The sequence below is a fragment of the Equus caballus genome, chromosome 7, assembly GCF_041296265.1.
Source record: "Equus caballus isolate H_3958 breed thoroughbred chromosome 7, TB-T2T, whole genome shotgun sequence".
Taxonomy (NCBI): domain Eukaryota; kingdom Metazoa; phylum Chordata; class Mammalia; order Perissodactyla; family Equidae; genus Equus; species Equus caballus.
Genome location: NC_091690.1, coordinates 90,682,014 through 90,700,132, shown reverse-complemented (window position 1 = coordinate 90,700,132; position 18,119 = coordinate 90,682,014). Strand labels below are relative to the sequence as shown.

Here is an 18,119-nt window from a genome sequence, read left to right as displayed (position 1 = left end):
GTCACGTTGAGCATCTTTTCACAGAAGTTGGTTGTATATTCAGCTTTCAGTGAAGGTGAGACAAAAAGACTTACACGTAATAAGCAGTTTAAACAAAAAACAAACTCTATAGTCAAATTCTAACCTTTGGAGCTAAGAGTGTAGGTATGTAAGAACTACAGGTACTCGTATCAGTGAAAAATCACGGGGTGTAAGTCAAAGGAGTGCAGAATTGGACGAGTCCTTGCACACCGCGTAAGACCTGAGGACGCGGACAGTGGAGCGCATTCTAGACGGGTGTATTCTGAATACAGTAACTGCTCAGTGACAGTGTCTTCAGTTTATACTTTACCTCTATCAGTGATATTTTTCTTTGGTCACTTGAGAAATGAAAATATTTTCTTTTAATTGTATTTGCAACTTAGTAAATGCTAGTTATTGCTTAAAGCAAAGTTTTCCGCATTATTTTGTTGTATTCAAAATAAGAGCTACGTAACACGTCACATACGTTCTAACTGGCAGAAATTGATATAAAGAAAGTTTTCTTTAAATTACTTCTTTAATGAAATGATACGCCACCTAAAACTTATGTAGATGGTAGTCTCTAAGAACACCTTACTTTAACATCTGTTACACTGCTTCAAATACAGTGGGTACATAAACAGCGGTTGTAGAGTGAAGGAATATTGTTATTTCAGAATGAATAAGACATTTTTCCCCCTTTACTTTTCTTTCTTACCTGCTTTGGCTGGAAATGGCTTTTCCAATAGAAATATTGTTTGTTTCCAGTGTGTTTTGGTACTCTGGGGGCCCGTAGAGAACACGACCTGCATTGGTTCAAAAGTATCTGATGAAGTACAAGATTTTTAATATCATGGTACATTAATCTACTACATCGAACACAAGCTCCAATTGCTTACAACAGCAAAATGCTTATGATCAAACACCTTGGGGCACAAAAATAAAATACAATGTATTACACATAATTAATTCTTCTGAGACAACTCACGATACTTACCCTGTTGTGGCAATTCTTCTCAAAATAAATATCAAAGTAGCCAGCAATTGCCTGTTTTTTTAAAAAAAGGAATATAATTATTAAATAATTACATGACACAACAATGAATTATTCAGGCTTGCAAGACATAGCAAACAAGAAACCATTTCAAAGACCAGAGACCTCTTAAACTTATGGCGGTTCACTATTTTTCCTAGAAAAGATGTTATAAGTAAAAATAACGTAATATAAATTGGTTTTTCCTCACAGAAACAACATAATAATAAGGGTAACAAGGCTAATCAAGTAATCAATATGTGTTTTATTAGAAAAATCATCATGGTAGACTGCTGGAAGGTGAGAGACCACATGGGGAGACAGGCTCGGCTGGCCCCTGGCCAATCCAGACTCTCCCACTGGGATGCTGCCATGTGGGGTTCCCATCCTGGAACCTCCAGCTCTAGTCAAGCCATCAGACAACTGCAGCAGCACGAGAGACCCTGGAGAGACCAGCAGAAGAACCAGTGGATAAGTCTAGTCCAGATTGCAGAATCATAAACAAATAAACCTAAATGACTGTGACTCCAAGGCACTACGTTTGGGGGTGGTTTGTTACACAGCAATAAACAACTAAAACATACTCTTTTATACGAAGCCAACTCAATTTCTTCTCATCTCATGCATCTAATTTTAAAGCAAAGTACTAAGAATATTTTTGTGATGAAATCAACAGAATTCTTAACTGTTACATATTTTTTTTTCCTGAAAATAAAATAAAAATGAATAATAGTACTTAAATAAAAGTTATGTTCAAGCAAAACCCAAAGGAGAAACTCCAAAGTAACTCTAAGGGCTACTGTGATAGTACAAAAAGGTTCTCTAAAAGAAAGTAACATATTCAGATGAATATGTCATTTTCATTTCTTTTTGTTTAAAATTTATATGATATCATTCCTTTTTATTCCACTAGTGGACTAGCTTGACTTAATCTATTTTAAAACTGGCAGTAAACAAAGCTTATAAAGTATTAAAAACAGGACACTGATTATTGAAAAATCACTATAAAGCTAATTTGTGTACTCTGCTGGTTTTGTCGAGAATGCGATTTCATTGATCTGTGGGGTTAATATAGACTGGATCCAAACCAAATTCAATATCTAACCTTAAGGTTCACTATTCTTTAGATACCAAGAGAGAATTCAAATACTATTTATAATTCTGTCAAACAGAACTATAAAGCAACACAGTACTCAGCTACAGATTACTATAGAAAACCACGCAGTTAATAACATTTCTAAAACATAACTTTTCTCAGTCGATTTCCTGATACCCCTCCACAGACTAATTCAACGGTTTTCTTAAACTTATTCCTCTATGCCTGACTTGTTCATACCATATCCTTAGTGCCCAGAGCAGTGCTGGTCCAGAGCACACAATAAATGTTTCCAAGTGACTGTGCTTATTATAGACGATTCTATTACAGCACTTACCACACTGTATTACAGTCAGTTTCCCCAACAGAATGCAATTTATTTAAGAGCAAAGCCTGTGTGTAACATATTTCTGTGCCCCTTGCCCAGCAAGAGTCTTTTATATAGCAAGTTCTCAATAAATTTAGTTAAATTCTTTAGTCTTCAATTTCTTAAATATAGATAGCCTTATTATGTAGTCAGTACACTTTGTTAATCATTGAATAACTTACTTAGATGGAAATAATAATTTTCACCTCTGAAACAAATGGAGAATGTGGGACAAATATGGGGAGGAGAGAACTAGAGAAGAGGATCCCCTAATTCTATGTACGAACCTGCTCAAGTCTCAGCACAACCCCTGACTGCGCGGCTCAGGTTAGACCCAAACCGACACAACTCAGGCTGAGAGAAATGGACTAGAATCCGAACCATGGGCACAGGGCTCAGGAGCAATCCCTGAATAAAAATGCACGGGAAACCCCCAAAGCAACAAGCAAAGGCTTAGAGAACTAAAGTGAGACCTGAAAAACCCATGCAGGTCTCAGTCTAATCCCTGAACCACGTCTGTGCACGAGAAATCAGAAACGGAACAGCAAATGCTCAGAAAACGCAACTGCCATCTGAACCACCGTCTGCCAGACGCTGCGGCAGAACTTGTATTTTGACTTTAACCGGGTTGACTGCCTGCTAACACCAAACATCCACATTCTCTAGATGATCACAACACGACCGAGAGTCTACACAACATAATATGTACAACATCCAGGATACAATCCCAAATGACGCAACATACAAAGAGCCAGGAAAACATAACCAACTCGCAAGAGAAGAGATAATCAACAGATGCCACCACTCAGATGACCAGATGCTGGTACTATCGGACAAAGACTGTAAAGCAGACGTTATAACTATGCCGGTGTGACGTAACAGAAAACACGCTGAAATCAATCAAGGGACAGGAATTCTCGTAGAGAAATAGAAACTGTGAAAAGGATCAAAAGGAAATTTTAAAACTGAAAAATACAACAACTGAAACAAAAAACTCCCTGGGCTAAACTGCAGAATGGAGATGATGGAAAAAAAAATCAGTGAATTTGAAGATAGATTAACAGAAATGATCTAATGTGGAAAACAAAGGGGAAAAAATTAAAATAAAATGCACAGAGCCTCAAAGACCTATGGATCTAACATATATATATCTGGAGGTCCAGATGGAAAAGAAAAAGATATTGCAGCAGGAAAAAACCTCTCAAAATTCTATATCCAGCAAAAATATCTTTCAGGAATGAAGGCAAAATAAAGACATTTTCAAGTGGAGAAAAACTAAAGAATTCACTGCCAACAGACTTTTTACAAGACATTTTAACGGAAGTTCTTCAGGCTGATGGGAAATAATATCAGAAGGAAATCTGAAACATCAAAAATGACAGAAATGATGAATAGTTGGGTCAATATAAAAGACTACCTTTTTCCTCTGAATTCCTTTAAAATACTTATAATTGTTGAAAGCAAGAATTGTAACATCATCTGCTGGAGTTTTCAATGTATGTACACCTAAGTCCAAATTTCAGTGTGGGGGAGGGAGGGAAGAGTGAGAAGGAGGGAAATCCCACCATTACATAAAGTGTTTACAACATTTGGAAATGAAGGCTTTTTAAGCATCATGCACAAACAAGAAACTTAATCTAAGGGATATTTAAAATTTAAGTATCAAAATCAAAAGACAAACAACAAATCTGAGAATATCTGTGATATATCTAACAAAGGGTCACTGTCCTCTGTGTATGTTAAGCTGCTACAAATTAGTAAGAAAACAGTAAGTTGAAAGAAATAAAACCCAAAGCAGGAATTTATAAAGGAAAAATCAAATGATTAATAAGCATGTGAAAAAACGTCTGACCTACTTAGAAAAAAAAGGTAAATTAAAACAAACAGATACAAGTTTCCTTGATCATGTAAGAGAAAACATTTTTTTAATGACAACATCCACAGTCAGTGGGGAAAGTGGCATTTATGTTGGGAAAATAAACTAACCTTTTTACAAAGAACTCAGCAAAACATATTAAAAGACAAAACATTTGTATTAAAAAGAAGCCAGATATAAAACAGTACACACAGTAAGATTCCTCTTAAATACAGACAGTTCAAAAACAGCGCCACTAACTTCTAGTGTTATAAGTTAAGATAGCAGTTACCCCTGCAATAGGGGTAGAAACTGGAAGGGGTTACGTAGTGGGCTGCTGGTAATATTCTGTTTCTAAGCCAAGTGCTGGTACGTGGTGGGTATTTACCTTGTGTAATTTTATCAAACTGTACTTATGATTTATGTACTTTTGTTTTGTAAGCATATGTTATGTGCTCAATTAAAATGCTTATATAATGTACATAGTCATTGACCCAGTAATTCTAAACTTTCAAAAAATTATTTTATGGTAATTATTAAGTATACTTGCAAACATTTAGCCATAAGATGTCAAGTTTAGCCCAGACTTTTCAACAATAGGTGACCAGTTAATAAATCATAATCTCCATATGATGGAATCATATTTGGCTGTCAAAGTAATCCTACAGATAAATATTTATTGATTTGAAAAAATAGTTACAATATACTATTAGGTGAAAATAATATTAGGTATATTATGGGCACTTATTATATGTTATGCAATTGTGAATATATATGTATATATTTGGAAAGATACTCACCAAGCTATTCAAAGTGGATGATGTTCAGAATACTCATATTCTTTTTTTTTTCCTGCTTTTCCTCCCCAACCCCCCCCAGTACCTAGTTGCATATTTAGTTCTGGGTCTTTCTAGTTGTGGCATGTGGGACACCACCTCAGCATGGCCTTATGAGCAGTGCCATGTCTGCGTCCAGGATCCGAATGGTGAAACCCTGGGCCGCCGGAGCAGAGCATGTGAACTTAACCACTTGGCCATGGGGCCACCCCCAAAATATTCATATTCTTTGTGCTTATCCATAATTTATATTTCTCATAAAAATGAACAGCTTCTGTGATAATGCTATTTTTAATAATATGTGAGTAAAATGATCCATAGTATTGGCATGGAGAGGCATTCGATTCAACTATTACCTTTGTATCAGTTCCCTTAGTGACTCCCAAAAATCACTCATCTCTGTAACCCTGAGGGCTAGGGCAGTGTCCAATATGTAGTATTATTTGATAAAAAATATCAAATATTTATCAATAAATATTGGATGAATTTGAAAAATAAATTTTCCCTAACTAGCAATTCTACAAAAAGAATATTTTCTAATAAAGAGATTAGCAAAAGTGAGTTCAGAGAAAGTAGAGGAATAAAGATGTCAACGGAACAGTCACAGTAACAAGAAATTGCCAAACTATATGAAAACATTAAGACGACTTTTAAGATTTTAGTGAGTGGGTTTCATGGGGAGGGGGCTTACTCTGTAATTATTCTTTCAGGTCTACATATGTTTTATGTACTGCTTATATTCCATGTTACCAAAAAAGAAAGTAAAGGAAATCCTAGGAAGGTAATAAAACCTTTTGTGAAAACAAAAAATTGGGCTTTAAAAGGAGCTCCTACAACATTATCAGAAAATGTGACCTGAGTCTGAAATGTAGAAAACACACAAAACAGAAACATCAAATGTTTAACTCCGGTAAAAAACAGACTGGCAATACTAATGTGGTAGAACAAGTGTAGAATTACAATTACAGAATACAGGGCTTAACGAAGAGGAGGGGCTGACCATGAGTCTACAACAAAATTAAAAAATAAAAACTGCCTTCCAATGCCCAAATCCAATCTACCTATGAAATTTACTTAAAAATCCAAGAAATTAACCCTACTCCACACCCCGAAATACAGTGAAAGAAATACTGAGTAGTTGGGGTAACCAAAAACCAAACAGTTTATAAATGCCTCAAGACAAATAAATAAAACAGGGACAAAAAATAAAAATGAAAGACACAATTAATTTTGGTTATGAGAAGTTGGCAGAGATCCATGACAAAGATAAGTCTGAAATCGCATCTATTTCACAGCCCCTTCTGAAACACATCATAGCATCTTCAACTCCTCGTGCAGATTCACCTTCCTAATGATGCTGGTTGAGGGGAATACTAAAATCAGTGCCATAGCATACATCAGGCAGAAACATGAGATGTTAGGAAGAAATTCACCCGGGATTAAAAATTATTTGCAGATAATCTACTCATCAGACAGTTGGCATTCACATAACTGAGAAAGTAGAAGACTCTTGCTCTGAGAAACCAAACAGAATTTCTGGTTTAAATGAGCATTTACCCTCAAACACAAGCAAGGCCTAGAATGCCACTTTGAGGGAAAGGTATATATTTTTTTGCTGTATAAGTGATCCTTAATAATTAAAATGGAGATTAGAAAAAAGAGAAAAAAAACCCTTAGACTTGAAATGTCGTCATATAAATCAACTGAACTAAGATTAGTGTTTTTATTTCTGCAAAGCCACTATAACCAATCAAATATGTCAGCTGATTGGGGGAGAAAACTATTTATTTCGCTGCAGAACATAAACACGCCACTACTTTTCAATCACAGTTTCCCCACCCTGTTACCATCACTTTGACAGGCCATCTCTAGACTTTTCAAATGTTAATTTCAATGAACTTACCCTCTCTCTGTGGCAGTCATTCAAATATTGTAAGAATAAACAACCACCATAGGAAATTTAAAATGATGACTAACAGGCAGTGGTAATAAATAACTGGAGCACAGCTTGGCGTGCTTGACAAAGATCAGATAGGTCACAGGCCTAACCACAGATTAACTTCCTCTTTTGTTCCACATATATATCTTGTCACGGCATAGAGAACTGCCGAGGAAAAAAAGGAACATATCTTAAAAAATAAAAAAAATCAAATATATCTTAAGAGTTGAGTTAATCTGCAAATGCAAGGTCACAATTAAACAAATAAAATTTCACTGAATTATACCACAGTCAGAAAAATCTTAGCTATAAAGTCCCTTAAACTGAGAGAAGGGAGAATGAGTGGTAATTAAGAACAAGAATGACAACAGAAGAAAAGAGAATGAAAGGCAAATACACGCACACAGTAAGTTCCTGGGATAGTTTGATCACTCTTGTAATTTGGTGAGAATCTGCCACAATTACTTGGAAGTACACAGGAAAATAACACAGGCACGTAGTGTTACTGTGCATCTTAAATATTGCTAAGCATTAGAATACAGTTGCAGAATGAGCTGTTCATCTCTCCATTGTGGATTTCACAAAAAGGAAGAAAATCACCCACAGCACTTGTAAAGTGACTAATTTAAAAGCTGTTTTAAGCCACATTTCGCTTGTTTATCCCATGCACACTAAGGTAGATGCAGTTCATTTTGTACACGCTCATTTGAAGAACAATGACTTGGAATAAAAATGAATTATTTTCTCCTGTATTTTGGTGTGATGAGTATTTCTTTAAAGAGGACGCACCATGTGTGCATCTAACAGGATGGCGGCCAATGAAACAAGATCAGACTAGACCGTATGAGGAAGAAGAAAATTAAAAATTATCATTATCACTATCACCTGCAGGGAGTAATTTATCATTCCTGTTCCTCACTGGTATCATGTTCCAGCAGCGTGTGGTTACAGCAGATACAATTAGGCAGCTGGCCACAGAAGTGGGAGGATAATGCGCTTTTGATGGAGTTTAGCCAAGCATGGAGGCAGAGTGCTTGTAATCCATGCAGCAGCATCACTACGACAAAATGCAATTCATTTTTTGTTGGAGTATTTCTTTCAAAATATTAATGTAGAATTCAAAAGCCAACTGATGATGAGTCTGAAGCAAATAAAGAAAGAGTAAGAAGATAATACATAAAGATGATTATTATTGCTTGCATCACTGTATATAAGCCAGAAGAAAATACAAACATAAGCCACACAAGCTGCTGCATGGAGCAAGAACTCTGCCAGTGACAACCGGCATTTAAACTAAGACGACATAATCAATAAGCATGAAAATTATATATTTTGATTTTCTCCCAATATTAACTATACCTTAAATTATGGACTCTTCCTTCTTCAATTAATTTTCTATTTTATCCCAAGAGAAAATTTGCATCTTTTCTTTGCTTCATGATTCCTCTAGGGAACAATACACATTAAGTGCCATATACTTCTCAAGGGATATGGCCAAATTGAGTCGTGTTTAGAAACAGAACAAGCAATACTGGAAGTAGCAAAACAGACAATAGGTCTGAAATATTTTTAAAAAGAACTTTTACTGAAAAACCTAGTAATTAATTTTTGATCTACTTAAAATAGTCCCAGATTATAACTGAAAGTCTTTTAAAATTTACTCAGATTGCTCCCTTGTAATTTCAAAACTGCTTATGAAAGTGATTTCAGGGGCAGAGGGGATCACCTCTTCAGAGCCTCAAACATAAGCACTTTAATTCTGACTTCATAAATTGATCCCTTACATGCCCTAACTGTTCTACATTTCTTCCTAGCTATAAACATGTTATTGGTTTATACACTAAACATTCTTGAGATTTACCATTTTCACTTATAAAAACCTTTTAAAGTCTAAAGTACATGCAGAAAGTGCACACAAGTATACATCACAGTGAATTTTCACACAGAATACAGCTGTGAAACCCACACTCGGATGGAGAAATGGAACATCACAGCACCCAGGTAATCCCCTTCTGCACCCAGCTGATCCCAGGCACGTCCAGGGCAACTACTATCCTGATTCCTAGTTTTTTGCAGGTTTATTGAACTCTAATTGACTTATAACCGCATAAATTTCAAGTGTGCAATGTGTTGATTTGATACACTTACACAATGCAAAATGATGCACAGCCTTAGCTGACACCTCCGTCTCTTTTGTCACCAATTCTCTTTTGTGATGAGAACATTTAAGATCTACTCTCTTAGCAACTTTCAAGTATATGCAGTATTATTAGCTATAATCACCACGATGTACACCGGATCCCCAGACCTTATTCAATTTATAACTACAAGTTTGTACCTTTTGATCAATATCCCCCCCCCTATTTCTCCCACCTACCCGGCCCTGGTAAACATCCTTCTACTGTTTCTGTGACTTTGGGTTTTTTAGATTCTTCATATAAATGAACTCATACAGTATTGGTCTTCCTCTGTCTGACTTATTTCACTTAGCATAATGCCCTCAAAATCCACCCATGCTGTTACAAATGTCAGGATTTCCTTCCTTTTATGGCTGAATAATATCCCATGGTATATATACACCACATCTCTTTTATCCACTTGTTGACAGACACTTCGGTTGTTTCCATTTCTAGGCTATTGTGAATAATGCTGCAATGAATATGGGAGTGCAGACATCTCTTCAAGATACTGTTTTCATTTCCTTTGGATATATACACACAAGTGGCATGGCTGGATCATATGATAGTTCTATTATTTTTAAGTTTTTGAGGAACCTCCATACTGTTTTCCATAGTGGCTGCACCAATTTACATTCCCACCAACAGTGCACAGGGGTTCCAGTGTCTCCACATCCTCTCCAACACTTATCTCACTACTGTCCTGATTTCTAACAGCACAGATTCATTTTCCCTATTATACACTTCAACATAAATGGAATCATACCTTATGTAGTCTTTTGTACCTGGCTAATTTTTCCGTATTATTGTTTTCAAGATTCACTTATACTGTTGCATATTACCTAAACTGTTACATGGCTATTAGGTATATGTCACTACACAATTTATTGATCTAGTCTACTGTTGACAGGCATTAAGTAGTTTTAAGTTGAAGCTTTTATGAACAGTGCAATGAACATTCTTTTATGAACATGTCTTTCGTGGACACACAGACTCACTAGCCAGCCCTGGTGGCCTAGAGGTTAAGATTTGGCACTCACACCGCTGCAGCATGGGTTCGCTTCCTCTTCAGGGAACTGAGCACCCGTCTGTCAGTTGTCACACTGTGGTGGCTGTGTGTTGCTGTGATGCTGAAAGCTATGCTGCTGGTATTTCCAATACTAGCAGGGTTACCCGGAGTGGACAGGTTTCAGTGGAGCTTCCAGACTAGACAGACTATGAAGAAGGACTGGGCCACACACTCCCAAAAACACTGGCCATGAAAACCCTATGAACAGAAGCAGAGCACTGTCTCAGATGGCACCAGAAGGTGAGAGGATGGTGCAAAAAGACCAGCAGGGTTCTGCTTTGCTGGACAGAATCCACTTGATGGCACTAAGCACAAATGTACTTACAGCTGTTGGGCACATACCTAGGAGTGGAACTACTGGTCTGTGCCTATTTACCACCTTTGTGAATCTTCTTTTTCCCTGTATTTCTGGCCTTCTGTCAGGGAGCATTATCTGTTTGTCTGAACACTCTTTACTACCTCCTTTAGCATAGGTTTCCTGGGACAACTTCTGTCTCTTTTTTTATTTGTTCATCTGAAATAGCTTTATTTCAGCTTCATTCTTAAAAGATATTTTAGTTGAGTAAAATCCCAGGGTTGGCAGTTACTTGCTTTCAGCACACTGAGGATGTCCATCATTGAATTATCTCGTCCCTCCAATTCTATTGTTCCTGCTGAGAAATCATCTACCAGTCTATTTACTGCTCTGTTGAAGGTAATTCCAATGCTTTACTCACAGCCCCATTGACTGCTTTTAAGATTTTCTCCTTGGTTCCTTGTAGTTTTTCTAGGATGTATCTAGGTGAGGATTTTTTCTCCCTCTTTTTAATTGAGGTATAATTCACATACCATAAAAATTTCCCATTTAGGGGCTGGTTCCGTGGCCGAGTGGTTAAGTTTGTGCACTCTAATTTGACAGCTCAGGGTTTCGCTGGTTCAGATCCTGGGTGTGGACATGGCACTGCTCACCAGGCCATGCTGAGGTGGTGTCACACATAGCAGAGCCAGAAGCACTCACAACTAGAATATACAACTATGTACTGGGAGGATTTGAGAAGAAGAAGAAGAAAAAAGAAGAAGATTGGCAACATTTGTTAGCTCAAGTGCCAATGTTAAAAAAAAAAAAGTTCCCTTTGAAATAAACTGCATAATTCAATTTTTTTTAGTATATTCAGTTGTGTAATCATCACCACAATCTAATTTTAGAACATTTTTATCACCCCAAAAAGAAACCCCATATCCATTCCCCCCCCCCATCTCAGCCCCTGTCTATAGATTTGCCTATTCTGAACATTTATATAAGTGGAATCGTATAAATGGAAAATCATGTAAATGGAATCCTTTTGTGGTTGGCCTCTCTCACTCAGCATAATGTTTTCCAGGTAGATCTATGGTGTAGCATGTGTCAGTACTTCATTCTATTTTACGGCCAGATAATATTTCATTGTACAGATATACGATATTTTGTTTATTCATTCTCCAGGTGATGGAATCTGGACTGCTTCCACTTTTCAGTTATTACAAATAATGTGGCTATGAACAGTCATGTACAAGTGTTTCTGTGGACATATGTATTTTCTTGGGTATATACCCAGAAGTAGATGGACTTTAAAAATTAATCCTGGGTGTGGCGTCAATATCATGGCGGAGTGAGCTCTTCCCTTAGACTCTGCCTCCTAAGATACAATGAAAAGGACATTCATAAACCAACAGAGGACATTCACACAACACAACAGACGTCTGAGAGTTCCCCACAGCCATACGTCTGAAGGTGGAGGAGCTGGAGCCCCAGGAGAAAGTGGAAGGAGGTAAGGGGACCTCCTCTTCCTCCCCGGCAGCGACCCAGGGTGCAGGACTGCGAGCGGCTCGGAGGGGGCTGGGGGGGGGTGCGGCTCTCCACGGGAAGGTCTTCACTCTCCAAATTGCCTCTCAGCCATGGGAAAGCTCCACACAGAGGAGGCTAAGCTATTGTGGGAGTGTCTTCATCAAGACAGCACCCCAGGAGGGCAGATAGTGAGGGAGAGCGAGAACACCCCCGGGGTCATGCACACAAAAGAAAGCGCAACCTCCCCTTGCCTGGTGCTCAGCTTGGCCAGTCAGCCAGAGCACAGGACCCCCACCAGAGTGCCTGGGAAAATGTTAGTAAAGCAGCAGCTGTGAGCGGGTAATGAGAGATGAGCCAGGTCAGCATAGATTCTGAAGGACAGGCACAGACACCAGAGATCATGGTGGGTTCAGAGTGCACAGCTCCGGAGCCCCCAGTGGAGACAGGTAGAATCTGCAACCAGATACTACCAAAATGTGATGGCATAAATCCACTACATCAAATAATATAAGGAAGTATATTAATACTCCAGACCAGAAGGAAAATGACGAGCACACAGAAATCAATATTGAAGGCACAGAAATTTACAATCTAAATGACCGAGAATTCAAAATAGCTATCATAAAAAAAAAAACCAAGGAATTAACAAGAAAATTCAGAATGACAGTTCAATGAAATCAGAAATAAAATTAAGGAACAGGGGCCGGCTCTGTGGCCAAGTGGTTAAATTCGCATGCCCCGCTGTGGCGGCCCAGGGTTCGGATCCAGGGCGCGGACATGGCACTGCTCGTCAGGCCACGTTGAGGCAGCGTCCTACATCCCACAACTAGAAGTACCTGCAACTAAGATACACAACTATGTACTGGGTGGGGGTTTGAGAAATAAAGCAGGAAAAAAAAAAAAAAAAAAGGTTGGCAACAGTTGTTAGCCCATGTGCCAATCCTTTAAAAAAAAAAAAAAAAAAAGGAAGATTGGCAACAATTGTTAGCCTAGGTGCCAATCTTAAAAAAAAAAAATTAAGGAACAGAGGGAATTCTTCACAAAAGAGATTGAAACTATAAAGAAAACCAATCCGAAATGTTGGAGATGAAAAACACAATGAATAAGAGATAAAGAAAAATCTGGAGTCTGACTAACAGATCTGACATTATGGAGGACAGAATTAGCAATCTGGAGGACAGAAGTATGGAAATGCTGCAGATTGAGGAGGAGAGAGAACTAAGACTAAAAAGAAGTGAATTATCTGAGAAATACCCAAGTCAACTAGGAAACACAATATAAGGATTATAGGTACTCCAGAGGGAGAAGCGAGAGAGAAAGGAGCAGAGAGCTTGTTCAAAGAAATAATAGCTGAGAACTTCCTAAACCCCGGGAAGAAGGTGGAATTACAAGTAAAAGAAGCTAACAGAACTCCTAATTATATCAATGTAAAAAGACTTTCTCCAAGGCACATAGTAGTAAAACTGGTAAAAGTCAATGACAGAAAAAATATTAAGGGCAGCAAGCCAGAAGAAAATAACCTACAAGGGAACCCCTATCAGGCTTTCAGCAGATTTCTCAGCAGAAACCTTACAGGTCAGGAGAGAATGGAATGATGTATTCAAAATTCTGAAAGAAAAAAATTTTCAGCCAAGAATACTCTATTGAGTGAAACTATCCTTCAGATATGACAGAGAAATAAAACTTTCTCAGGTGAACAAAAGCTGAAGGAGTTCATTGCCAGAAGACTTCCCATGCAATGATCAAGAAGGCTCTCATACCTGAAGAAAGAAAGGGTTTACAAAGCCTTGAGCAAGCAGGTAAATAGGCAGAGAGAATGAGAAAACTGCCGCTCTCTATCAGAATAGGTTAGCAAACAATTATAATATTAAAGATAAAGAGAAGGAAAACATCAACAATAACTATAATCCCGTCATTTTAACCACAAACTCACAACACAAAATGGAATAAGTTGGGACAACAATAACTTAGAAGGGGAAAAGGAAAAGGATAGAACCTGTTTAGACTAAGGAAATAAGTGGCTATCAGAAAATGGACTATTTCATCTAAGAGATTTTTTATACAAACCTCATGGTAACCACTAAACAAATAATCAGAACAGAGACACAAATGATAAATAGAGAGAACTGAGAAAACCCTAACAGAGAACTATCAAACTGAATTGGCAGACCAAAATACACAGGACAAGAAACAAGGGGAATATACAACAATTGGAAAACAAGTGATAAAATGGCAGCGTTAAGCTCTCATATATCAATAATCAGTCCAAATGTAAACAGTTGAATTCTCCAATCAAAAGACACAGAGTGGCTGTACGGATTCGAAAATAAGACCCAACAATATGCTGCCTCTAGGAAACACATCTCAGCTCTAAAGACAAATACAGGCTTGGGACTGGCCGGGTTGGGTAGTGGTTAAGTTCGTGTGCTCCACTTCAGTGGCCCTGGGTTCACAGGTTCGGACCCCAGGCATGGAGCTATGCACCAGTCATCACGCCACGCTGTGGCACTGTCCCACATACAAAACAGAGGAAGACTGGCACAGATGTTAAGTAAGTGACAAGCTTCCTCAAGCAAAAAGATGAAGATTGGCAACAGATGTTAGCTCAGGGACAATCTTCCTCACAAAAAAGAAAAGAAAAGAAAAAGACAAACACAGGCTCAGAGTCAAGGCATGGAAGATGATACTCCAAGCTAATGGCAAACAAAAGAAAGCAGGTGTTGCCATACTTATATCAAAGTAGACTTCAAGATGAAAAAGGCAATGAGAGACATAGAGAGGCAGTATATAATGACAAAAGGGACAGTCCACCAAGAAGACGTGACACTTATAAACATACATGCACCCAGCACAGGCACGTCAAAATATATAAAGCAACTATTTCCAAACCTGAAAGGAGATATTAACAACAATACAATAGTAGGGAACCTTAACACCCCACTTACATCAAGGGATAGATCATCCAGACAGAAAGTCAACAAGGAAATAGTGGAATTAAATGAAAAACCAGATCAGATGGACTTAATAGATATCTATAGAACACTCCCTCCAAAACCAGCAGAATACACATTCTTTTCAAGTACACACGGAACATTCTCAAAGATAGACAATATGTTGGGAAACAAGGCAAGCCTCAATAAATTTAAAAAGATTGAAATCATATCAAGCATCTTTTCCAACCATAATGCTATGAAACTAGAAATCAACTACAAGAAAAAAGCTGAGAAAGTCACAAAAAAGTGGAGACTAAACAACATGCTACTCAACAACCAATGGATCATTGAAGAAATTAAAGGAGAAATCAAGAAATATCTGGAGACAAATGAAAATGAAAATACACCATACTAACTCACATGGCATGCAGCAAAAGCAGAGCTAGGAGGGAAATTCATAGCAATACAGGTCCACTTTAACAAACAAGAAAAATCTCAAATAAGCAATCTTAAACTATGCCTCACAGAATTATAAAAAGAACAAACAAAGCACAAAGTCAGCAGAAGAAGAGAAATAATAAAAAATTAGAGCAGACGGGTGGCCCTGTGGCAGAGTGGATAGGTTTGTGCGCTCCGTTTCAGTGGTCCGGGGTTTCACTGGTTCAGATCCTGGGCACAGACATGGCACTGCTGGTCAAGCCATGCTGAGGTGGTGTCCCACACAGCACAACCAGAAAGACCTACAACTAGAATATACAACTACTTACTTAGGGGGCTTGGGGAGAAGAAGAAAAAAGAAAAGAAGATTGGCAACAGATGTTAGCTCAGGTACCAATCTTTAAAAAAAAACAACTAGAGCAGAAATAAATGAAATTGAAACCAAAAAAACAGTAGAAAGGACCAATGAAACTAAGAGCTGGTTCTCCTAGAAGATAAACAAAATTGACAAACCCTTAGCCAGATTCACTAAGAAAAAAAGAGAGAAGGTTCAAATAAATAAAATTAGAAAGGAAAGAGGAGAAATTACAATGGATACCACAGAAATAAAAAGGATTATGAGAGAATACTATGAGAGACTATATGCCAACAAATTGGACAACCTAGAAGAAACGGATAAATTCTTACGACTCATATAACTTCCCAAAACTGAATCAAGAAGAAATAGAGAACCTGAATAGACCAATCACAAGTAAAGAGACTGAAAGAGTAATCAAAAACCTCCCAAAAAATGAAAGTCCAGGACCAGATGGCTTCTCTAGAGAAGTCTACCAAACATTCAAATTTAATACCATCCTTCTCAAACTATTCCAAAAAGTTGAAGAAGACGGAACATTTTCCAACACATTTTACGAGGCCAACATCACCCTGATCCCAACGCCAGCCAAGGACAACACAAAGAAGGAAAATTACAGGCCAGTATTGCTGATGAACACAGATGCAAAAATCCTCAACAAAATATTGGCAAACTGAATACAGAAATATATTAAAAGGATCATATACCATGATCAAGTGGGATTTATATCAGGGACACAGAGATGATTTGGTACTTGCAAATCAATCAATGTGATACACTACATTAACAAAATATGGAATAAAAACCACATGATCAGGCCAGCCCCGTGGCTGAGTGCTTGGGTTTATGCGCCCCGCTTCAGCAGCCCAGGGTTTCGCGGATTTGGATCCTGGGCACGGACCTGGTGCCACTCATCAAGCCATGCTGAAGGGGCATCCCACATGCCACAACTAGAAGGACCCACAACAAAAATGTGCAACTATGTGCTGGGGGGCTTTTGGGAGAAGGAAAAAAAAAATAATAGAAAATCTTTAAAAACAAAACAAAACCAAACCAGATGACCATCTCAATAGATGCAGAGAAAGCATTTAACAAGATCCAACATACATTTTTGATAAAAACTCTCAAAAAAATGGGGTATAGAAGGAAAGTACCTCAACATAATAAAGGCCATATATGACAAACCCACATCCAACATCATACTTAACAGGGAAAAACTGAAAGCCATCCTCTGAGAACAGGAACAAGACAAGGGTGCCCATTCATTTTTTTTTGGTGAGGAAGATTGGTCCTTAGCTAACAGCTGCTGCCAACCTTCCTCTTTTTGGTTGAGGGAGATTGTCCCTGAGCTAACATCTGTGCCAATCTTCTTCCATTTTCGTATGTGGATTGCCACCACAGCGTGGCTTGATGACTGGTGTGTAGGTCTGCCTGGGTTCTGAACCTGTGAATCCCTGGCCGCTGAAGTGGAGCACACGAACTTAACCACTACATCAGCAGGCCAGCCCCTTGCCACTCTTATTCAACATAGTACTTGAGGTTTTGGCCAGAGCAAGTAGGCAAGGAAAAGAAATAAAGGGTATCCAGATTGGCAATGAACAAGGGAAAAACTCACTGTTCGAAGAGGATATGATTTTATGTACAGAAAACTCTAAAGAATCCATTGGAAAACTATTAGAAATAATCAACAACTAGAGCAAAGTTGAAGAGTACAAAATCAACTTGCATTCTATACTCTAATAACAGACTAACAGAAAGAGAACTCAAGAATACAATCCCATTTACAATCACAACAAAAAGAATAAAATATCCAGGAATAGATTTAACCAGGCACGTGAAAGACCTATGCAATGTAAATATAAGACATTACTGAAATAAATTGATGATGACATAAAGAAATGGAATGATATTCCATGCACAATGATTGGAAGAATATAGTTAAAATGTCCATACTGCCGAAAGCAATCTACAGATTCAATGCAATCCCAATCAGAATCCCAATGATATTCTTCATGGAAATAGAACAAAATATCCTAAAATTCACATGAAGCAACAAAAGAGCCCGAGTAGCTAAAGCAATCCTGAGAAAAAAAGAACAAAGCTGGAGGCATCACAATCCCTGACTTCGAATTATACTACAAAGCTACAGTAATGAAAACAGCATGGTACTGGTACAAAAACAGACAGACACAGATCAACGGGACAGAACTGAAAGCC

General features: G+C 37.9%; 1 protein-coding gene across 6 annotated transcripts in view; it reads right to left on the bottom strand.

The window, feature by feature from the left end:
* The window catches only part of PRMT3 (protein arginine methyltransferase 3), a 135,546-nt gene that overhangs the window by 14,439 nt on the left and 102,988 nt on the right, over positions 1-18,119 (bottom strand). For 4 of the 6 annotated variants that reach the window (XR_011440282.1, XR_011440284.1, XM_014741502.3 and 1 more), the window contains 2 exon segments: positions 998-1,048; positions 719-806 (listed from right to left, as the gene is read on the bottom strand). Coding sequence is in view for 2 of the 6 variants with exons in the window: in XM_014741502.3 (XP_014596988.2) it covers positions 719-806; positions 998-1,048 (139 nt within the window). In the remaining 4 variants the exon portion in view is untranslated. 6 annotated transcript variants of the gene reach the window in all.